This window comes from Cervus canadensis, chromosome 29, assembly GCF_019320065.1.
Source record: "Cervus canadensis isolate Bull #8, Minnesota chromosome 29, ASM1932006v1, whole genome shotgun sequence".
NCBI classification, from domain to species: Eukaryota; Metazoa; Chordata; class Mammalia; order Artiodactyla; family Cervidae; genus Cervus; species Cervus canadensis.
In genome coordinates, this window is record NC_057414.1 from 27046216 (window position 1) to 27069898 (window position 23683).

The 23683-nt window shown below is 43.6% G+C and overlaps 1 protein-coding gene across 1 annotated transcript; it reads left to right on the plus strand.

Annotated features, from left to right (window-relative positions):
- LOC122430913 (secreted protein of Ly-6 domain 1-like) lies at positions 1 to 23436 on the plus strand. The gene is made up of 3 exons (XM_043451859.1): positions 1 to 159; positions 21552 to 21665; positions 22777 to 23436. The coding sequence occupies exons 1-3, from the start codon at positions 87 to 89 to the stop codon at positions 22899 to 22901; spliced, it is 312 nt and encodes a 103-aa protein (XP_043307794.1). The 5' UTR covers positions 1 to 86; the 3' UTR covers positions 22902 to 23436.
- The last annotated feature ends 247 nt before the right edge of the window (positions 23437 to 23683 follow it).

Genomic DNA, 23683 nt, shown 5'->3' on the forward strand with positions numbered 1-23683 from the left:
CATGTGGGGAAATACAAGCATACCCCTTTCCCTGTAAGATTAATTTTCCAGGTTTCCATTGTTTATTTAACCCGTCTTGGTACCAAATGGGCAGAGGAAAAGAAGAATCCTTCAATTCTTCGAAATGTTTTTCTGCTCTAGTCAAGATATCTCCTTGTGGTAAGTTTAAAAAATTTAAAACAAAGCCATATTAACAATAGTTGTAGGTTTAGAAAATACCTTATGTTGGAATTTAGTAAAATCTGTTTTAGATGAGGAAGACAGCAATGTTCCTATGTATTTTCCTCTTTTTAATTTCTTTATTTGTAGTTTTAGTGTGTGATGTGCTCATTCGACTATGCCTTGTGCTTGTGGATTATAAGGAATGCCAGTAATATGTTTAATAGAAAAGGATTGTAAAAATTGTTTGAGATATCTTGAAGTGTAGGCAGGGCCATTGTCTGTTTTAATAGAGCTAGGAGTTCCCATTATAGCAAAGCAGGCTAATAAGTGAGTTATAACGTGATGTGTAGCTTCACCGCGAAGAGGTGTGGCCCATATAAAAGAAGAATTGGTGTAGAAACAGACATGTAGGAAGGGAGATGGAGAAAGTTCAGGACAATGAGTTACATCCATCTGCCATAGTTCATTAGGTTGCAACCCCCGAGGATTAGCACCTTGTGCAATGGGTCAAAGATGTAGGGGTTTACAAGTAGAGCAATTATTAATAATTTCTTTAGCCTGGCGGTATGGGATTTTCCATAGCTGGTGTAGGGAACCAGCATTGTTGTGCAGCAAAGCATGTTGTTCTTCCGGAGTAGCAAAAGGAACAAGTTTATCAGCCTGTTCATTACCATGAGTCATAGGACCAGGAAGGGAAGAATGTGCCCGAATATGGGTAATGTAAATGGGAGAAGTGCGGCTTCTAATAATGGATTGTAATTCTGAAAAAAGTTGTTGAATAATAGGTTGATTGGAATTTATAATAGAGGTTTCTATATTTTTTAATACAAAAACTGACTATAAGGAATCAGAGACTATATTAATGGAGTGAGGATGTAGGCAAATAAGTTGAATAAGAGCATATAATTCATTTTGTTGAGCAGAATGGAACTTACTGTAAAAGACTTTATATTCTTTGAGAGACCAGAATGAGGCTTTGGCATTTTTAGTTCCATCTATATAAAAAACTTCAGCTTGTAGTATAGGCTGTGAGCTGACAATGTGGGAAATAATAAATTCAGTATTTTTGAAAAAATTCCATAGCTTGCTAGATGGATAATGGAATGAAATTTCTCCAAAATATTCTAGAAAGGCTATTTGAAAATCGGTGGAAGTTTGTAATGCATTTTCAAGTTGAAATTTATTGATAGGTGTTACAATTTTATTAGGATCAGAGCCAATTAGAGTTTTAGTTCTATTTCTTCCATTGATAATGATAAGAGCAATTAAATCAAGGTAAGGTGTAAGTGACTTTACTCCTCTAAAATGTGTATAGATCCATTCTATTGGGTGTTCTTGTTGGGCAAGAAGTCCTGTGGGAGAATGAAGAGAGGGCAGTACAAATAATTCTAGAGGTAAATCTAATCTGATGCAAGTAAGAAACTGTTTTTGTAATTTATTTTGCACTAAATAGAGTTCCTCTCGTGCTTCTCGAGAAAGTGAACGAGGGCTGTCTAAATTAGGATCTCCTTTCAAAGTATTAAATGGATTAGTTAGTTGATAATTAGCAATGCCTAATGAGGGTCTAATCCAATTTATATTGCCCAAGAGTTTTTGAAAATCATTTAAAGTTGATCATTTGTCAGTACAAATCTGAGTTAATTGAGGAATAATACACTGTCTATTAACAATAAATCCTAAGTAATGGTAAGGTGTAGAGGTTTGAATTTTTTCAGGGGCAATGATTAACCCAGAGTTTTTTAAGCATAGTTGAGCTATATCAAACATGTGTTGAGTTTCTAAAACAGATGGAGCTGAAAATAATATATCATCCATATAATGAATAACAAGTCAGGAACCTGTTTTCTCACAGGCTCAAGGGCTTTAGCCACATATTATTGACACATGGTGGGAGAATTCATCATTCCTTGAGGCAGCACAGTCCATTGATATCGTTTATGAGGCCCGTTGTGGTTAGGAAAAGGGAGAGAGAAAACAAATCTCTCTCGGTCTAAAGGGTGTAAAGGCATATTAAGAAAGCAATCTTGTAAATCAATAATAATAATATGCCAGTTTTGAGGAATAGTAGTAGGTGATGGGATTCCTGGTTGTAATGCACCCATAGGTTTCATAGATGCATTAACTTTTCTAAGGTCTGTTAAGAGGCGCCATTTGTTAGACTTCTTTTTTATAACAAAAATGGGAGAGTTCCTTGGAGAGCAAGATTCCTCAATATGTTTCAATTCTAATTGTGTGTCTGTAAGTTCTTTAGCAGCCTGTAATTTTTCTTTTGTAAGGGGCCACTGCTCTGTCCAAATAGGCTCGTCATTCTTCCAAATTATTTTAATAATTGCTTTGTTTGTTAAATGAGCAGTGGCCCCTAGGAAAAATGTGGAATGTATATTTGAGTCTGCCATTGCATAAGTAAGTCCCTTCCTATTAGATTAAAGGGTACATTTATCACATAAGGTCTTAATGTTGCAGGTTGGCCTTCTGGTCCCTCACATGGGTATATTTGAACACTTTGATAAACTTCTTGTACTTTAGTTTGAGAAATTCCTGCAATATGGCAAGAGACCTTTTGTACAGGCCAGGATTTGGGCCATAAATGTTTGGAAATAATAGTAATATCAGATCCAGTGTCAAAGAGACTGGAAAATCTTTTACCATTAATTTTGATATTTATGTATTTGGTCGGGCATACTCAGATACTAATGATGTCCATAAAGATTGTTTTTGATCTGTACTGCCGAATCCACCTGTCCGTACATTATTAGAGGAGTTAATAGAAATGTAAGGTAAAAGAAGTAATTGAGCAATTTTGTCCCCCTTTTTGAATTGCCATAGAATCTGAGATGACATCATAATTTGAATCTCTCCTTTATAATCTGAATCGATTATTCCAGGGTGAACAGTAATTCCTTTAGAAGTCAGACTAGATTGGCCAAGCAAAAGACCGAAAGTTTGTGGGGGCAGGGGTCCAAAAAGTCCGATAGGCACTCTAGTAGGGACTGCTTGAGGGTAAAGGAAAAAATCATTTAGGGCTGGTATATTGACGGCAGCACTGCCGGGTGTGGAGGGTTTGAGGGAAAAGATAGAATTTGCCCCTGGTTTTTGTTGTAGGGGACCTGGGGGGTCCCCTGTTTGGAGTTTCCCGGAATAGGCTTTCCATCAATATCAAATTTAAATTTACAGTTTTTGGCCCAATGCATTCCTCTACGGCAGCGAGGACAAGTTTTTGGTATTTTATTAGCCTTCTTAGGGCAGTCCCTTTTTAAATGATTTTTATCTCCACAAATAAAGCATCCTTCATTTCCCTTTCCAAAGGTAGCAGCCATTGCCTCAACTAGCATTTGCATCTTTTGAGTTTCTGATCCTAGATTGCGACAAGCTTTCAAATAATCAATAATAGTTCCATTCTCATGAATTGGAGCGATAGCTCTTTGACATTCCTGATTTGCATACTCATAAGCAAGTAATCTCTCTAGCTGTCTTTTAGCTTCTTCTCCGATTACAGTGCGGGAAATAGCAGTTTCTAATCCAGCCAAAAAAATCAGCATGACTTTCATTAGGTCCTTGTAATATTTTAGTGTAACTACTTGTAGGCTCTCCTTGAGGAGTACTTGGATCCCAAGCTTCAAGGGCCACTGTTTTTAATTGTTCATGCAACAAACGAGGGGATTGTATTTGAGCTTCTATAGTATCAAATTGTCCGGAGCCAGTTAACATTTCATAAGTAATTTGATTTTGGGGAGTGCCAGCTTGAGCATTCTTGTTAGCATGATCTCTGGCTATATCATGAAACCACATTGTCCACTGAAGATATTCTCCGGGTTTAAGGAGAGCTTTTATTAAAGTTCGCCAATCATAGGGAATAAAGTTTCCAACAGAAGATGTCACAACATTTAGAAGCTCTCTTGTAAAAGGTGAATGTGGGCCATACATAGTTACATTTGTTGCATGTGAAAAAGATTAATACTGTCATATTGAGGTATTATGTGCCCTTGAGTGTCAGAATTTCTTAAAACTGGAAAGACAGAAAAAACATTGGCATCAGAAACTTGTGACTGCAAGGCCAGTAAATCAGAGAGTCTCTGTTGCTGAGGAAAGTGGATAAGTGCTGATTTTTTGTAAGTATGAGTCTGCGTCAAGGACTTATCATAATTGTCCATAAGAGCATTGGCAGTTTTGGTATCAATAAATGCCTCAGGAGAGTCGTTATCTGAATCATTAAGTTTTAACAAAGAAGAGACCTCTGGATACCTGCCTTCTGGCAGAGGAGAAGGAGGAGGAGGAGTTGGAGCAGCCGGGGCAAGGCTAATAGGAAAGTTTTGAAATATTTTACATTGTTCTAATTGAGCCTTTTGTAAAGTGTCATCATCTAGTTCATATTCATGCAATAAGTGTTCTGTCTGTTGTCGAATATCGTGAGGGCTAGAATTACCTTGAAATGGTAGCATTACAGCTTTAATGAGAGCCCATAAGGGCCAAAAATCAATTGGAATATTTTCTCCTTGCCCAGTGGCTTATTCAACATTTTCTTTGACCCGGTGCCAAATTTCTAAATCAAAACTGCCTTCATCAGGGAACCAGGGATTATGTTCAACTACTGTTTGAAGGCAAGCTTCTATTCGTTGGTGTGAAACCAGAAGTCCCTGAACTTTAAACAAATGGTGAAGTAAAGTAGAAAAATGATGGGGCTTTCCAGCCGTTTAACCCATGCCTTAGTGCTTACCCACCTCAATAGGTCCCTGAGTCACTCCGCCCGATATGCCACGTACACCAGAGTCCCTGTTTCTTGGCGCCACTTTTTGGGGTCCTTTAATGGACTGGAACCTGGTGGTATGGAGTCAACAATAAGAAAGTAAAAGAGAGAAAGAGGCTGATATCCCCTGGCTTACGCAGAGGACCAATAAAGTCCTTGACACAGGACTTGCATCGCTCACGAAGGCACCAGGTGCCCTCTCGAGGGGGTGAAGGCACAAAGTGCCTTCTCGAGAGGGTCTTAAAAGCCCAGGCAGGAAAGTGAGCATGATGGGTCTCCACGCTCTAGAGAGTCAGCCAGAAAAAGAGAGAGAGAGAGAGACAAAAAAAGACCCAGGGACCTAAGCTCTGATGAAGCAAAGGTGCTTTAATGATTTTTCTATGAGTATATATAGGCTGTAGTTCAAGAAACTTCTTTCGGGAATGATAGAGATCAGAAAACCAAACATACAGTAAAACCGTTACCAAGGGAACAAGGGGTAATCCTAGTCACAAGGTCAGGAGACAATCCATATCTCATGAAGGGGGAGCAAGACTAAGCAGTTTTGTCAAAAAGAGAATGTTTACTAGAGGAGACCCAAGCCTGCCTCACACAATGACCTCAGTCCCTGGGAGCAGCGTGCTGTTCCGCTTGAAGAGGGACAAAGGACTTATGAGAGGCAGCACGTAGGAATCCTCCCGTCAAACACTCCCTGAACTCGTGGCATGTATCTTTATTAATTTTTACCTGAATGTGTGTAGAAGATGTTCTGTGTCAAAGGTATTTTTAAATTAATGCTCTCATAGTAGTAATGTGTGTGACTCCCCTTGCTCTAGACTTTACTCTTGGGGTGATGCAATAAAAGTAGAAAAGTCTCCTACACAAGTGGCTGCATAGTCCATAGGTGAAAGTGGAAGAAAATGGATTTGGGGCCATTTATTTACCAGAGAGAGAGAGAGAGAGAGAGCGCTGTCCTCAGACTTTCTATAATTCAGTTCAGTTCATTCACTCTGTCATGTCCGACTGTTTGCAACCCCATGGACTGCAGCACGCCAGGCCTCCCTGTCCATCACGAACTCCCAGGAGTTTACTCAAACTCATGACCATTGAGTCAGTGATGCCATCCAACCATCTCATCCTCTGTCGTCCCCTTCTCCTCCTGCCTTCAATCTTTCCCAGCATCAGGGTCTTTTCCAATGAGTCAGCTCTTCCCATCAGGTAGCCAAAGTATTGGAGTTTCAGCTTCAGCATCAGTCCTTCCAATGAATATTCAGGACTGACTTCCTTTAGGATGGACTGGTTAGATCTCCTTGCTGTCCAAGGGACTCTCAAGGGTCTTCTCCAACACCACACTTCAAAAGCATCAATTCTTCAGCACTCAGCTTTCTTTATAGTCCAACTCTCACATCTATACATGACCACTGGAAAAACCATAGCTTTGACCATATGGACCTTTGTTGGCAAAGTAATGTCTCTGCTTTTTAATATGCTGTCTAGATTGGTCACAGCTTTTCTTCCAAGGAGTAAACAATTAATTTCATGGCTGCAGTCACCATCTGCAGTCATTTTGGAGCCCAAAAAGATAAAATCTGTCACTGTTTCCACTGTTTCCCCACCTATTTGCCGTGAAGTGATGGGATCAGATGCCATGACCTTAGTTTTCTGAATGTTGAGTTTTAAGCCAACTTTTTCACTCTCTTCTTTCACTCTCATCAAGAGGCTCTTTAGTTTTTCTTCACTTTCTGCCATAAGGGTGGTGTCATCTCCATATCTGAGGTTATTGATATTTCTCCCAGTAATCTTGATTCCAGCTTGTGTTTCATCCAGCCCAGCATTTCTCATGATGTACTCTGCATATAAATTAAATAAGCAGGGTGACAATATACAGCCTTGACGTACTCCTTTCCCGATATGGAACCAGTCTGTTGTTCCGTGTCCAGTTCTAACTGTTACTACCTGACCTGCATACAGATTTCTCAAGAGGCAGGTCAGGTGGTCTGGTATTCCTATCTCTTGAAAAATTTTCCACATTTTGTTGTGATCCACATAGTGAAAGGCTTTGGCATAGTCAAAAAAGCAGATATAGATGTTTTTCTGGAACTCTCTTGCTTTTTCAATGATCCAATGGATGTTGGCAATTTGATCTCTGGTTCCTCTGCCTTCTCTAAATCCATAAGGAGTTCAGGCTTTCCTGAAAGGAGGGAGGAAAACTTGCTCCTTGGAGACTTCCTGAATTCTCCCTGCACCTCTCTGCTATGTAAATGCCTCTAGGGGCCATCATTTGTCCTTGACTTTCTCAATCTAGGCTTCCCTTGTGGCTCAGGTCAAGAATCTGCCTGCAATGCAGGAGACCCAGGTTCAATCCCTGGAGGGGGAAGATCCCTTGGAGAAGCATGAATGGCAGCTCACTCTGGTATTCTTGCCTGGAGAATGCCATGGACAAAGGAGCCTGGTAGGCTATAGTTGATGGGATCGCGAAGAGTTGGACACAACTGAGCGACTATCTTTCTTCTCAACCTAGAGTTGTCTCCAAGGCACCAGGCTCCTTCCTGTCTGAAATGTAAATGCCTAAGGGTGAGTGTTGCAGTCTTCCTGGGAGTTTAACCCAGGGACCTAGTTCAGGCAGTAACTTCTTGGCCCTTTCAGAGAGATAAGGGAAGTATATTATTCTCCTGAATCAGAGCAAATAAGTAGACAAGGAATTAGATTGAATCCTTCTGGTCTGTGAAAAGGGAAGTGTTCCCCAGAAGAGTGAGAGCAAACACTTCTTATCTTTAAACTGTGTATGTGTCCATGTCCCAGGAGGCTAGACCTTTTATATGAGCACCAAGAAATCCAGGGAATATTTATTTCTCAACAACATGTTCAAAATAATTTTTAATATACATGTGAGGGGAAGAAAACCCACTTTTTTCCTTTTAACATCTTTTATTGTGTCATTGTGCTTCCCCAGTGGCTTAGGTGGTAAAGTATCTGCCTGCAATGCAGAAGACCCAGATTTAATCCCTGGGTCAGGAAAATCCCTTGGAGAAGGGAATGGCAACCCACTCCAGTATCCTTGCCTGGAGATTCCCATGGACAGAGGAGCCTGTCAGGCTACAGTACGTGGGGTCACAAAGAGTTTGACATGGCTTAGCAACTATCACTTTCATTGTGTCATTGGGATGCACTTTTAAAAAATTATTTACTTATTTTTTACACCAAAAACATTTTGTATTGGGGTATACCAATTAATAACAATGTGATAGTTTCAGGTGAATAGTGAAGGGACTCAGACATACATATACATGTTTCCATTCTCCCCCAAACCTCCACACACATCTACACTGGCACGTAACATTGAGTTCCACGTGCTATACAATAGGTTTTTGTTGGTTATCCATTTTAAATACAGCAGAGTGTACATGAACTCTTTGGGATGCATTTTATACATAGTATATGTTATTTGGCAGAAATCTCTCTATTAGTGTTACCACCCTCCCACCCCTCACCATCTGCATTGGCTGTCCAACTGGGAATGTCTTTTATTTCACCTTCATTTTAAAAAGATTTCATGCTGTGCTGGGTATTTTCTAGTTGCAGTATGAGGGCTTCTCATTGTGGTGGCCTCTTTGCAGTGGAGCATGGGCTATAGGCACATGGGCTTCAGTAGTTGTGGCTCCTGGGCTTAGCTGTTCTGTGGCATGTGGGATCTGTGGAGCACTCTACCAAGGTCACGGGTGTGCAGCCCGGTAACAAGGTCCTAGGACAAAAATCTCTGAAGCTGACCAAGCCCCATAGCAACTGTTGCCATGAGCCTTTGGATCTACACCGGCCAGTTCCCAGACTCCATACTAGATAAAATATCCACCCTATTACGCACCCTATAGCATCCTAACCAACCACTTAATGTCACTCTTCCAGGAGGAATGTTCTTTGTCTTGAGGCTATAAAAATTGGCTACTAGCCTGCGAAAGGGTTCAGCTCCCCCTTGAGCCAGCCTGTTCTAACAGTGTTGTTCAGTCACTTGGTCGAGTCTGACTTTTTGCGACTGCAGCACGCCAGGCTTCCCTGTCCTTCACCATCTCCCAGAGCTTGCTCAAACTCATGTCCATTGAGTCAGTCATGCCATCCAACCATCTCATCCTCTGTTGTCCCCTTCTCCTTCCGCCTTCAATCTTTCCCAGCTTCAGGGTCTTTTCCAGTGAGTCAGTTCTTCACATCAGGTGGTCACAATATTAGTGCTTCAGCCTCAGCACCAGTCCCTCCAATGAATATTCAGGATTGATTTCCTTTAGGATTGACTGGTTTGGTCTTGATGTCCAAGGGACTCTCAAGAGTCTTCTCCAACACCACAGTTCAGAAGCATCAATTCTTCCATGCTCAGCCTTCTTTATGGTCCAACTCTCACATCTGTACATGACTACAGGGAAAACCATGAAAGTGAATGTGAAGTCACTTAGTTGTGTCCGACTCTTTGCAACCCCATGGACTGTAGCCTACCAGGCTCCTCCGTCCGTCCACGGGATTTTCCAGGCAAGAGTACTGGAGTGGGTTGCCATTTCCTTCTCCAGGGGGATCTTTCCTACCCAGGGATAGAACCCAGGTCTCCTGCATTGTAGGCAGACACTTTTACCTTCTAAGCCATCAGGAAAAAAAACCCATAGCTTTGACCATATGGAACTTTGTCGGCGTAGTGATGTCTCTACTTTTTAATATGCTGTCTAGGTTTGTCAAAGCTTTTCTTTCAAGCAGCAAGCGTCTTTTAATTTCATGGCTGCAGTGACCATCCACAGTGATTTTGGAGCCCAGGGAAATAAAGTCTGTCACTGTTTCCATTGTTTCCCCATCTATTTGCCATGAAGTGATGGGACCAGATGCCATGATCTTAGTTTTTCAACTGTTGAGTTTTAAGGCAACTCTTTCACCTTCATCAGGAGGCTCTCCAGTCCCTCTTCCCTTTCTGCTGTTATGGTAGCATTGCCATGTCCTCTGGCCTCCACTAGTTCTGAAGAGAAGTCAGCTTTTAACTTTACTGAGGAAGTCCCTTGTATGTCATGGGTCATTTTTTTTTTTTTGTTTTTTTTTTATGCTGCTTACAAGATTTTTTTTTTTTATCTTTAAACATTTTTACTATGATAATCTTAGGTATAAATCTCTTTTGGGTTTACCCTATTAAGAATTTGTTGAGCTTTCTGGATAATGTACCTGTCAGGGTTCCCCAGAGAAACAGAAACAACCATATTGTTATAAAGAAGTCAATTCTGACTCCAAGTTGGAAACTATTTATTTGACTTGCTTCTTGTTGCTTTTGTTATTATAATCATACACAATGGCCTGCATCAGTGGACCCTGCCTGTATGCCTGACTATTAAACTTAAGAGCCTTTGTTCATCTCATAGAGAGATAATCTGGCCCTGCCCACCTGTGAATGGCTAGACAAAAAGAAGAGATTAACACACCCCTTCCATAGGCCAGTCCTTCCTGGAGATGTTTTGCAAGACTGAAGACCCTTTTCACTTCCTCACTGCCTCTCCCTCTCTATTCTTGTCTTTGATTTTAGTTCTTCATTGCTTCTCTCTCTCTGACTCTGTAAGAACCTGGCATCCAGACTCTGACAAGATGGCTACTTTGAGACATTATTCTGCCATCTTCTCAGTCAGCTGTCTTTCCAAATAAAGTTGTAATCCTTGCCTCCACATCTCATCTCTTGGTTTCATTGGCCAGTTTTCCAAATTCGTTCCAAGCTTGCTCTGCTCACTGCACGAGAGGCCAATGAATCCGAGGCTGACCGAGAAGATGGCAGACTAATGTCTCAAAGCAACCATCTTGTCAGGGTCTGGATGACAGATTCTTTCACAGAGTCAGAGAGAGAGAAGCAATGAGGAACTAAAGTCAAAAGGCAGAATAGAGAGGGAGAGGCAGTGAGGAAGTAAAAAGGGTCTTCAGTCTTGCAAAACATCTCTGGGAAGGGCCAGCCTTTGGAAGGGGTGTGTTAATCTCTTTTTTGTAGCCACTCACACATGGGCAGGGTCAGATTATCTCTCTCTGAGTTGAACAAAGGCACTTTAGTTTAACATTCAGGCATAGGGGTAGGGTCCTATGAGGCAAGCCATTATGTATGGTTACAATAACAGCAGCAATGAAAAGCAAGTCAAAGAAACAGCTTCCAACATGGAGTCACAATTGGCTTCTTCTCTGCAACACTGGTGAGCCCTGAGGGAATTTAGGATGTGATACTAGCCCCAGATAGCTTAGGTGCATAGCAAAGGAATGATTTCAGTGAGCTTAGACTCTTGGGTCTTCCCATACCTAGAAAAGCACTAAATTCTTTAACTTGGGATATCTGATTTTCTTTAATTATTGATAAAGTTTTAACATAACTTTCAACATGGACTTCCCCAGTGGCTCAGTGGTAAAGAATCTGCCTACTAATGCAAGAGACATGGGTTCAATCCCTGGGTCAGGAAGATTTCCTGGAGAAGGAAACGGCAACCAACTCCAATATTTTGTTGCCTGGGAAATCCCATGGACAGAGGCACCTGTTGGGCTACAGTTCATAGTATCAAAAAAGAGTTGGACACAGCTAAGCGACTGAACAACAACTCAACTTTTAGACTGCACTTTTTTTTTTCAGCTGAAACCCCTACCCCAGCTTTATTGAGGTATACATGCATGTTAAGTTGCTTCAGTAGTGTGAGTTTGTGTGACACTATGGGCTGTAGCCTGCCAGCCTCCTTTGTCCATGGGATTCTCCAGACAAGAATACTGGAGCGGATTGTCATGCCCTTCTCCAGGGATCTTTCTGACTCAGGGAATCAAATCTATGTCTCTATGTCTCCTGCATTGGCACGCAGGTTTTTTACCACTAGTGCCACAGGAAGCCCTTACTGAGATATAATTGATAATGACAATTATGCATATTTGAAAGATACAGTGTGATGGTTTCACGTATGTACACACTGTGAAATGCTTACCACAGTCAAGCTAATTAAAATATCTATGGGACTTCCCTGGTGAATGAGTGGTAAAGAATCTGCCTGCCAGTGTAGGAGACACAGGTTCGATCTTGGTCCAGGAAGGTCCCACATGCCACAGAGCATGTGGTGCATGGGCCATGACTACTGAGCCTGTGCTCTAGAGCCTGGGAGCCTCAACTACTGAGCCCGTGTGCTGCAACTGCTGAAGCCCACACACCTAGAGTCTGTGCTCTTCAACAAAAGAAGCCACAACTCTGCAACCAGACAGTAACCCCTGCTTGCCACAGCTAGAGAAAAGCCGGCACACAGCAACAAAGACCCAGTATAGCCAAAAACAAATAATAAATAAATGAAATTATTTTAAAAAATCTATCTTACATAGTTATCTTTGGGGGTGTGTGTGTGTTGTAAGAACGCTTAAGATCTATTCTCTTAGCAAATGCCAAGTACACGATATAGTTTTGTTAAGTACAGTCACCATGCTGCACATTAGATCTCCAGAACTTAGTCATCTTACAATGAAAATTTGTGCCCTCTGACCAACATCACCCCCTCCACACCTCCCACCCCCCAGTCACAGGAGGTTTTTCTTGCCTGTTTTTTCTTTTTTTCTGTGTATGGGTCATACTTTCCTGTTTCTTTGCATTTCTCATGATTTGGGGTTGAAAACTGAACATTTAAACAAATAATCACTGCAATTCTGGATATTGATTCCTGCTCTTTCACCTTACCTCCCAGCATTTGTTGTTTTTGTTGTTATTTTCTGTTTATTTGTTTAGTGAATTGGTTGGACTACTGTGATAGGGACAGAGTAAAGGGACAAAGTAGGTGATTAGTTAATCCCACCAGAGGATTATAAGTGGAAAAAAATATGAGAGACCCCTTAAGCTAATGATTACTCAAGAAAGCAGGTTTGCTTAATCACAAAACCAAGCAGGCTTGCTTAGCAACAAAACCATGAAACAAAAGCGTGAGACATGCCCCAAAACAATAAAACAATGGTGGCATGAGACCCACAGCCTACCCGATGAGCTCAGTAAATGAATGATCCCTAGGACATGTGCTCTGCACACACAAAAACAGTAATTTGTGAGCCTAGCTTGACCATGTAGGAACAAGAAAATTCCCCTGGTCAACTGGAGAGGGAGCTGATGACAGAAGCATGATGTCTATTCAAAAAAGACCAAGAAGTTCTTCTCCACATCCCCACTTTTCCTTTGATTATAAACCTGTAGCCCCATAAGTTCTCAGGGCATGGTACCCTCTCGTCCACCTACTTGTAAGCCTCACAAGCATCTTATTCTAATATATCACTTCTTATCTATCACTCTGCTGTGTGTGCTCAGTAATACAGCTGTGTCCAACTCTTTGCAGCCCCATGGACTATAACTCACCAGGCTTCTCTGCCCATGGAATCTTCCAGGCAAAAATAGTGGAGTGGGGTGCCATTTCCTACTCTAAGGGATCTTCCCTGACCCAGAGATTGAACCTGCGTCTCTTGCATCTCCTGCATTGGCAGAGTGATTCTTCATCACTGCATCACCTGGGAAGCTCACCTATCACTTTGCCTCTCACCAGATTATTTTTGTGCTGAGACATAAAGGACTATGGTACCGGTGTCCTTCAGAGCCGCCAGAGATGACACCCCAGCAGTTTCAAGTGTAGTGAAAGCTATTTCCCCTGTAGTGTGTCAGCTCTGATGTCACCCTTAGAGGACATAGTTTAGAGCATGGTCACAGTCTTCCTGGGATGAGAGGGGTATGCCAGATCTTTCCCTGATTTTCTGTGAAACTGTCATTACACAAAGCTGTGGACTTCATGCTGACGGTCTCCTGGGACATGAAAATCTTCAGAGTCTGATCCAATTATTTTCAGGCCCCTTTGCAAAGGTCAACCTTCAGCCCAGTCTTTCATATCTGTTCTGCCCCAAGTAGGATTTTCTTAGCTGTTTCTCTCTCTGGGTCTCTCTTGTAAACTAGCTAACCTACAGCTTATGGTGTTCCTTGTAGGGAGGTAAGAGTCTTTTCTTTGCTTACCACCAAAATCTCCATTGTTTTTGAGGGCGTCCTTTTTCTTGAACATCCCCACACTCTGTTTAAAATCAAGTTTGTTCTTTTGGGGGAGAACTTCAGATTCTTATATTCTTATGGAATGCTGACATCCAAACGAAAGCAAACTTTCATTTCATCAACCTGGCCTCTTCAATGGCTTTTGAGTGACAAGCATCTGGATCCCACTTTTGGTGGCATTACCTGCCTGGATTCTCACTGTTCCTACTGAGATTTAGTAGATTTTCTTGAAAAAAAAAAAAAAAAAAGTTTCTTGATTTGCTGTATGCCCCTATGACAATTTTCGGAAATTTAGAATGATTGTATTTAAGATCGTTTTTGCCAGTGATAGTTATTTCATTGGATGGTGTGGGGATGGGTCAGCAGATTTTCTCCTGACACAGTTCTAGAAAGTGAGTTCTCCACTAGCTGTAGTCCAGCATCCAGAATAGAAAAGAAAATTTCATTTTAAAAGGAAAAATGAGATTCAAAAAAATAATGAGAACTCTGGGTCGCTTGTGAAACAGAGCAGGACCCTATCTATGGTGCTTCCCCCACCCCACCCCCCATGTCCTCCACCTGTCTTTTTTCTGTGGAAAACTTTAGTCAAAGAATATGTTTAATCAGAGAAATGAGAAATACGGAAATAAAGGAAAACAGTCAAAGGAGACCAAATAATAATAATATGGCCATTAAATATAGTCAAGGACTTTTAGTTCTTTCTCAAGAGAAGTGAAAGTTACTCAGTCTTGTCCAACTCTTTGTGACTCCATGGACTCTAGCCCGCCAGGCTCCTCTGTCCGTGGAATTCTCCAGGCAAGGATACTGGAGTGAGTTGCCATTGCTTCTCCAAAGGATCTTCCTGATCCAGGGATCGAACCCGGGTCTCCTGCATTGCAGGCAGATTCTTTCCCATCTGAGCCACCAAAGACTATAGATAATATTTTGAGCTGCATCCTGAGAGCTGTTTTATAGATATGAGAACACTAGGGTGAAGAACTTAGCTACATTATGACCAAACAGTACCCATGACATAAGCTGCCACAATTCTCTGAGAATTCATCTAAAAAAGGGGGGAACAAATGGACCCTGGACCTGAAGATTCACTAAACCTGAAACAGTCAAGATGATGCGGGCCAGACTATCAATGACCAGTGTGAAGCCGCTGACTGTGCTGTTTCTGCATGTGGCCCCTTCCTTCTGTCTATAAAAGCTCTTGCCCCACTGATTACCCGGGGAGGGAGGGGAGTCAGCCTTTGGACAACGTCCACCACCCTCCCTGCCCACCTCCCCCTACCCCCCAGGTGCCAACACTTGAAATAAAGCAAACTTTCCACCAACCTGGCCTGTTTTTTGGCTTTTGAGGGGTGAGCAGCCAGACCCCCCAACACTCTTTCGGTAACACTTGTAGTACAGATCTTGATGACCTGGGGAGAAATACTCCACTTTGTTCCTATTTGCCAAAAAGTGAAAAAAAACAAATGCAGTTGTGTTTCATTTCCAAGAAAGGAGACAATACTACCGAGACAGGCAGGGATCCTTTGCTCGAGTGCTTGTATATGATAAACAGGCTGGGACAATTTGCTCCAGGGCTTGTAACTGACAAATGTCTCCTTGAGCAAAAAAAAACCCCCATAGAAACTAAAAATAACTGTGTACATGTGCAGTTGGAACAGATTATGGACAAGATAAAAAGAGACCAAAGCCCCAATTTCTGAAGAGCTGGGAGCAAATGTAGGGTATATGCATGGCCCCTGCACTCACCACCACTAAAGGGGTGGGCGAACCACCTAAGTAACCCCTCTTGCCTGACCCCTGGACACACCCCTACCATCACCCCATATAAGGAACAAGTTTGTCTCCCCTGAGCGAGTAAGCGAGCAAGTGAACCTGTTGCTTGTTCCCACTTCCCCTGCTGCAGCAGGGGCCCCAATAAAGCTTTGCCTGAATTTTCTGTCTGGCCTCTGATCAACTTCTATTGATTAAGACCAAGAACCCTGGTTGGTAACACTATCATCAAAATCTATTTGTGTCTGGCCTGCACTTTACAAAGTCTAAGCATGTGTTTATTTCCCTAGCTTATTTTAATAAGAGAATCCTTAATAGCAGATTTTTATCCACACCATACTTCAGTAGTTATGTTCAGTATGGTAAACCTCTTAAATGGTAAAACATCACTAATTCAACCGAATTCCCAGGTCCCTAGGTGATGTAAATCAGACTCTAGTCTTCAATTTTACCATTGTGCAATGGGGACACAAGAGAGTCAGCTCTTCTTACATACCTTGGCTTCCTCAGTAGGGCCAGTGGCAGTGAGCAAGGCCAGTAATTGCTGGAAAGAATGTAGGGCCCTCGTTCCTTCAGGCACTCTGTCGTCTTTGTCCGGGAAAGTGCGAGCCTTTGCCTGTGCTGCCATTGGCTGCTCCTCCCAGCCTGGAATTATAAAGTCGGGATCTCAGAGGCTCCTGAGGCTGTGGTTTAGTCCTGCCTTCTCCAAGTCTTTGGGGCTGGAGCCAGATCCAGAGATGGCTAAGTGCCTCCTGCTACTGCTGCTGGCGGTCCTGTCCTCACAGCTCGGACTCCTGCAAGGTGAGCTCCCCTGCTCCCCCCACCGCCCCCCTAGCCCCCAGCATGTACGAGGACAGAGGGGAACCTGGGTGAGTGGCAGCTTATGGTTCTAGGCATTGCCTGTCTCTTCCACTTTTTGTCTACCTGCCTAGATATTAGAATGTCCAAGAGATAAGATGACCATTTACCCTATAATCTGGGGGCATTCTGCTTTTGTAGGAATTCATTTCAATATCTTTTTTGCTTGAAAGTCTGTTTTTCATAATTTCAACTGGTTAAACATTTTTGAAAGCTGAAATGCTTGGGTGCTTCATTTGTTGAACACTTGAAGATGTTAAACTGTTGGGGTTATACGATAGAAACAGGACGGATCCTCACCCAAACTTGGATTATATGTCAAGACTGAGGATGCCACATACGTACCAGGAGGGTAGGAAAAGCCTTTTTAGTTATCTCGTGAGGCTTTCTTGGGAGAGCAGGGCTTACTGCCAGGTGTCTTAAGATGGCTTGGGGGAGCAGAGAAAAGAGACTCCTGAATTTAGGTGATGGTGAGGAAGAGAGACAGGGCGATGGTTCCTGCATTCAGGTAGGGGCTTGTGTGGTGTGAAACTCCCACCAATATTGAAAGAAGGAGCTCCTGGGGCCCACGTGTGGGACACAAGGGGCAAGACTTCAAGGTTGCCAGTTGTGAAACGTCAAAAACTGGAGTCAGACTCTCTATTACAGGACCAGAGTGCAATGAATACTCATGGGACCTTTTACAAAATGCCCTTCACTTGTTGTAGAACACTTAGATTGAATCCCAATGTAGTTCTTCAGAAGCTTAACCATTTTCTGATCTGCTTGATGACAGGGAGCAGGGAGAATTTTTGCTGAAGACTATTTTTTATTCCACATTACCTTTACCACGAAACTTTTACAGTTCAGTTATTATACCTGTGGGTGTGTATGTGCACATACATATAGAATATATATTTTCATATATATAGCTCATCATATGTGCTATATAAATACATCAATTATTTTAATATTTATATATTAATAAATATTGTATATATTAATATTTATATATATTTTAATGTACACATATTTAAAATATACTTACATATACATTTATTTATATTCTTTGTGTTTTCCCATTCATACTATATGAATAGTATATATTCATATACTATCTTGTTTGGACACAGGATACAATTCACAATTATGTGTGCATCAAAACCAACTGCAAGGGCAGTTTTTGCTCTCTGGGTTCTCAATTTAGTAACATTTGCTGCAATACTATATTCTACTGGCATTTGTATTTATTTTTCCACTGTAAAAATAAATGAGTTTATATGCTTTGTGGATTTTCCAATTAAATTTATTATAGCATTACAAAAAGGTGTTTTACCTTCTACAGAATATACTTTCATAGTTTTTTTTTACTCCATGATGGATTAAAACTGGAATGATCATTGGCATTAACAGGCACCACTTTTTTCCAATGTTCCTTAGCAAAAGGAATCAGCCTGCTAATAGTTGGTGTTTTGTTTGTTCTGTAAAAGCATAAGAAGACTTGGAGTACAAAATATGAAAAATTAATTTACAAGAGCATACACGATCTAAATGAAAATCCATCATCTGAAGCTGATGAGAATAAAAAATCATTTGTCTGGAAGCTGATTCCAGGAAATACCAGGAGGGCTGTGGGGACGTAAGACAATGTGCAGGCAGGCATGGTTGCTTCAGTCCTGTCCAACTCTCTGTGACCCTATGGACTGTAGCCCACCAGGCTCCTCTGTCCATGGGATTCTCCAGGCAAGAACACTGGAGTGGGTTGCCATGCCCTCCTCCAGGGGATCTTCTCAACCCAGGGATCGAACCCAAATCTCTTATGTCTCTTGCATTGGCAGGCAGGTTCTTTACTACTAGGGCCACCTGGGAACACGCAAAGAAATTAATAAGCTGGACACCATGGTGAACAAATGGAGCCCATCCTGCTGGAAATTGTAGAGGACAGTGTAAGGGATCCAACTCATGGGAGGAAAGTTGGCATATTCATCCACCAATTCCCCATCTGTTCTTGGGAGAAGGATGCTCCCAGGCATATTTGCTCTCCACTGTTTGAGCTGCCCAATGTGCATGATGAGTGAGCCAGTCACATATGCCGCAGGGGCTGCCTCAGGAGGCTGTGGGCTGTGGGTTGGGCAAGAGGAATTGCACCTGCTTCAGCCGGTGACATGTGAGGCCTTTGTTGCAGCTGCTCATATGAAATCATCCAAGGGCAAAGGTCTAATAAAATGACTATAACTTTCAAAAGAATCACTGAAATTCTCAGGCAGATTTGTATCTCCAGTAGGGTGTCATGTGCTCAAGGACATCACAGATCCATGGGTGACGGTAAAAGAATCACTGAAATTCTCAAGCAGATTTGTATCTCCAGTAGGGTTTCATGTGCTCAAGGACATCATAGATCCATGGGTGACGGTAAATATTGACAAGACAGACTGCTCAGGTTATACAGTCATCATTAAGTTTACAGGAAGAGGAATCGAGAGCTCAGTTTTTTTTTTTTTATTGAGCGTATATTTTTCAAAGTTCATTATTTTTGAAATTTTGGAAACTTTTTTGAAAAATAAAAATGTGTGAGTAAATAAAAACATAAATGTATAGTTTTAAATGACACAAAAAGATAAAACCATGACAAGCACATTGCAATGACCTTCTATTTGCTCTGTTGTAGGTTTCCTAGTCCCTGTTTCCCACGTACATACCTCATTTATGTGTGCATGCGAAGTCATTTCAGTCATCTCCTACTCTTTGTGACCCTATGGACTGTAGCCTGCCAGGCTCCTCTGTCCTTGCGGATTCTCCAGGCAAGAATACTGGAGTGTGTTGCCATGTTGTCCTCCAGGAGATCGTCCCCACGCAGGGTTCGAACCCGGGTCTCTTGCATCTCCTGTATTAGCAGGCAGGTTCTTTACCACTAGCACCACCTGGGAAGCCTTATTTCAATATACCTGACCTATAATTTCTCACATTTTTGCTTGGACGCAGTTGACTTGTGGCTTCCTTTCCAACTTCCGGGTTCCACCAACCCTGTCCTGGGCCTCTGTCACTCTCTTCTTTAAAGTCTATTGTCTGAAGAGCTGCCAGAGTGTACATGCAAAAAGCTAGTCAATGTCACTGCCTATTGAAAAAGCCTCTGGTGGCCTTTCCCAACTTTGAATACAATCTCAGTTCTTATGATGGCCTAAATGATAGTCCAAATAAGATGCAAGCCAGGCTGCAGACATCATTTTTACTCTTCCAGTAGGCATATTAAAAAACTCAGAAATGTGTAAAATTAACTTTAATATACACTTTATTTAACCCAACATATCTAAACTATTGGGCTTCCCTGGTGGTTCAGTGGTAAAGAATTCTCCTGCAATTCAGGAGCCGCAGAAGATGCAGGTTCAATTCCTGGGTCAGGAAGATCCCCAGAAGGAGAGAATGGCTACCCACTCCAGTATTCTTGCCTGGAGAATGCCATGGACAGAGGAGACTGGTGGGCTACAGTCCATGAGGTCACAAAGAGTCAGACAGGACTATCATTTCAGCATGTAATCAACATCAAAGTCACTGATCAGCAATTTAAACGATTTGTGTGTGTGTGCGCTAAGCGTTTGAAATTGACTTACAGCCCATCTATTTGGACTACTGTCATTCACAGGCTCAACAGCCACACATGGTCCATGAATACCACCCCAGCCGCGCAGGTCTAAGCAGATGCGTGCTTGTGGTCTGAACGCCATCCTCTTCAGTCCTGTTTTACAATACTCTCACCCTTTTCCACTTTGCCTGTGCTGATGCTTCTGTTTCTCAAACTGGCTAATTGGAGCTCAGAAACTCTCTGTGCACTTGCCCGGGTATCTTCCTGGAGCCAGTTTGCCAGCTACTGTCAGTTGTTTTAGTGGTTAGCATAAAAAAAAAAAATCAGGTTTGAGTTCAAGTCACCCCTGAGAAAGCTCTCTGCGTCACCCCCCCCCCCACCCGCCCCCAGCCTCCTCACGCTCACTCCTCCATGATCCTCCTTCCCATTGTCCTCATGAGTCACCAGGACCTGAAATAACCTTTCTTATTTCTTCATTGTCAGTCATTTCCCCAATTTATTTGTTTAGTGTTTGATAGATGGAATGGATGTTTCGGTGCTCCCTTCAGCACCTTATTTCCAACACCTAGAATAGCGCCTCTCACTGGCAGGAGCTCCCTGTTTGGTAAATAACTGGGGGACCAGCGACAGCTGGGTGCTCATCGCACGGAGGAAGCAGTGAGGAGCTGAGACCCCGGGCACAGGCGTTTGTCCAGCAGACCCCTCCCTCTCTCCTCGTCCTCATCTCCCTCCCTCCCGCTGTCAATCACCCTCTTTCCCTCCTCCCCCCTCCTCTCCCTCCTCCCCCCCCTCTCTCCCTCCCTCCCCCCTCCTCTCCCTCCTCCCCCCTCCTCTCCCTCCTCCCCCCTTCTCTCTCTGCCTTCCTCTGCTAGCTGTCTCCCCCTATCTTGCCTCACTCTCTCCTGATCTCTTTTTCTTCCCAACCGCCTCCGCCCACCTGTCCTGTCTCTCCCTCCCCTGCCCGCTTTTAGGCTGAGTCCTGGGGTCCTCGGGGTTGTCTCTTCAGATGAACAGGAAGGGTGGAGGATGGGGGGCTCTTCCAGAAAGAGAGCAGCAGATAGTGCTGACTTCTCACTCCAGCCCTCATCACGCCGCTCCTGCAGATGCCATTCACACGGAACATCTTCAGTGGCGGCCCTGGGGTTGGGGTGATAATCAGCTGGCAAGTGGGATCCGGGGAGCCGCAGTGAAGGACTTGCCCTTCCTCCAGCGGCACCGCGGGTCCCCGGGAGGACGGAGAGCTCTCTGTGCTCAGGTGCAGGTCTGTGCCTGGGGGCACGCATGCCTCCTCCCAGGTGGAAGCCCAGCAGGGAGAAATCACCTGCCTCCAGAACATTCATCAGGAGGAGGGAAACCGTCAGCGCGCAGGCGACCCTGGGTCACGGGCGCACAGCCTCCTGAGCTGCCGAGAGGCTGGCCTGGAAGAACCTTGTTCTGTTGGTTTGACTTTCCAGCTCTAGAATGTTTCCAGTGCCACAGAGTCAACGCCAGCGGGGTCTGCGAGTCTACAGGAGGCACCTGTCAGACTAAGGAGAACCAGCAGTGCTTTCTGAGGAAGATCTACGAAGGTAGGTGGTGCCTGACAGGTCTCCGGCGTGAACTTTGCTGGAGGTTAGGGGTTGACAGTGGGTGTCCCTCAGGAACCCAGGGAGCAGGAGCTACATAGAAAGGGGTTGGTTTTCTTTTTTTAACCTAAATTAGTGAAGGAAATGGCAACCCACTCCAGTATTCTTGCCTGGAGAATCCCAGGGACAGAGGAGCCTGGTGGGCTGCTGTCTTTGGGGTCGCACAGAGTCGGACACGGCTGAAGCGACTTAGCAGCAGCAGCAGTGAAGCATTATCCCCTAGTTCTGGTACTGGGCTGCCACTGGCCCTTAACGGGAATGGGGACCTTTGAGGGAGGGAGAGGAGAGGGGAGGGAGGAGCGTGGGAGGGAGAGAGGGATGAAGGAGAGAGGGAGGGGTGACTGAGGGAGGGAGGAGGAAGGAAGAGAGGGAGAAAGCAGGGAGTTTAGCTCCTGAAGGTAACTGGAATTAGGCTGAGTGGGACCTGACTGGGATGGGGTTTTGGGGAACTAGGGACATAGATTGGGGGAGAAATGGGCAGGGCGGAGCGGACAGTTTCTATTCATCCTTTCTGTCTTCTCTTGGTGGTGGGGGGGCGGATGGGGATGGATTGCACTCTAATATACAGAGCTTGGGCTTCCCTGGTAGCTCAGCTGATAAAGAATCTGCCTGCCATGCAGGAGACTCTTCCCTGGGTCGGAAAGATCCCCCGGAGGAGGGCATGGCTCCAGTATTCTTGCCTGGAGAATCCCATGGGCAGAGGCACCTGGCGGGCTACGGTCCATGGTATCGCAGAGTCGGACACGACTGAAGCGGCAGAGCATGCATGCTTGCATACAGAGCTTGCAAAACTATCCCAGGAGAGCCCACCAGGGGGCCCTACCTCCAGTCTCTCAGTTCTAGGTGGCAGACATTCTCTCTTCTGAGAGTATGAGTCCTCCTCCATGAAATGTGCTATTTCCCCCTCATTCTTGATTAGTTGGTTGATGCATTAATCCTGTGCTTCATTCAGGAATATTTAAGGAGCAGTTCCCCCAGGATATGCTGAGCCTCACACCCGTGGGGCTGCGTCCTGGGTTCTGGGGTCTCACTTGTCTTCTCTGCTCCTCTCCAGGTGGCAAGCTTTCCTACGGACACCAGGGTTGTAGCCAACTATGTATTCCCATGAAACTCTTTAATTTCGATATTACTGTGGAATATAAATGCTGTCAAGACTCGCCTCTCTGCAACAAGTTCTAAAGACAGGGCCCCCAGCTTTTGCCCTGATCTGTTGGATGAAGCTAATTTAGGAATCCCTAAATTGCAAGCCCCCAAGCCACCACAGTCTCCAAGACTCTCTGATCTGAATGTGGATCCCCTGTGAGAAGCAGTCTCAGATTTGATCTATCTTCAGACTCCTTTTCCTTCACTGCGAAAAGCCCCAGGGATGTAGTCTTTGAAACCAAATTGGGATGAAGATTAGTGGGCATAGCTATGTACAAGGGTACTTTCTCCCTTTTCAGGTCCTAATTGGCAGTTACATTGATTGGCTGCTTAAAAAGGCAGGGTCTGGGGAAAGCTGAATTTATGATTCTGCATGTTCTGGAGACAGGAACTGAAGGAGGAGGGGGAGTCTTCCAAGGCTGAAAAAAGTAGAAGTGTGAGGGGCTCCATAAATAATGGGTTAGTTCAGTGGGCTAGGTGGTGTAACTCAAATCTCTTAAGTATCAGTGGCTTAAAAAAAAATGGAGTCGCTTATGTCAAAGGGATCTAAGATGGAGCTGGGAGGCATTAAGGAAATGAAACTTACACACATCCACTGCTAAACCCAACATAACCTTTGAACCCAGCCATCCTGAGACCACCTAGAACTTTTCTTCTTTTCTCCTTAGAGAGCACAGCTTAGCAACCAATCTGCTGCCAGCAAGTGACTGAATGCCTGCCAGCACCAATCATAGTTCTGTAATAATAACTTTGTTTCTTCTCTAGAATGTCTCTGTTGCCTTTATAATCCCCCACTATTGTCTATTGCCCCACCTGGA

Excerpts from the sequence above, each read along its gene's own strand:
- LOC122430913 (XM_043451859.1), top strand. The coding sequence starts at position 87 with ATGGGCAGAGGAAAAGAAGAATCCTTCAATTCTTCGAAATGTTTTTCT. Across the intron at positions 160-21,551 it reads AGTCAAGATATCTCCTTGTG|CTCTAGAATGTTTCCAGTGC; the intron begins GTAAGTTTAAAA and ends TTGACTTTCCAG. Across the intron at positions 21,666-22,776 it reads TCTGAGGAAGATCTACGAAG|GTGGCAAGCTTTCCTACGGA; the intron begins GTAGGTGGTGCC and ends GCTCCTCTCCAG.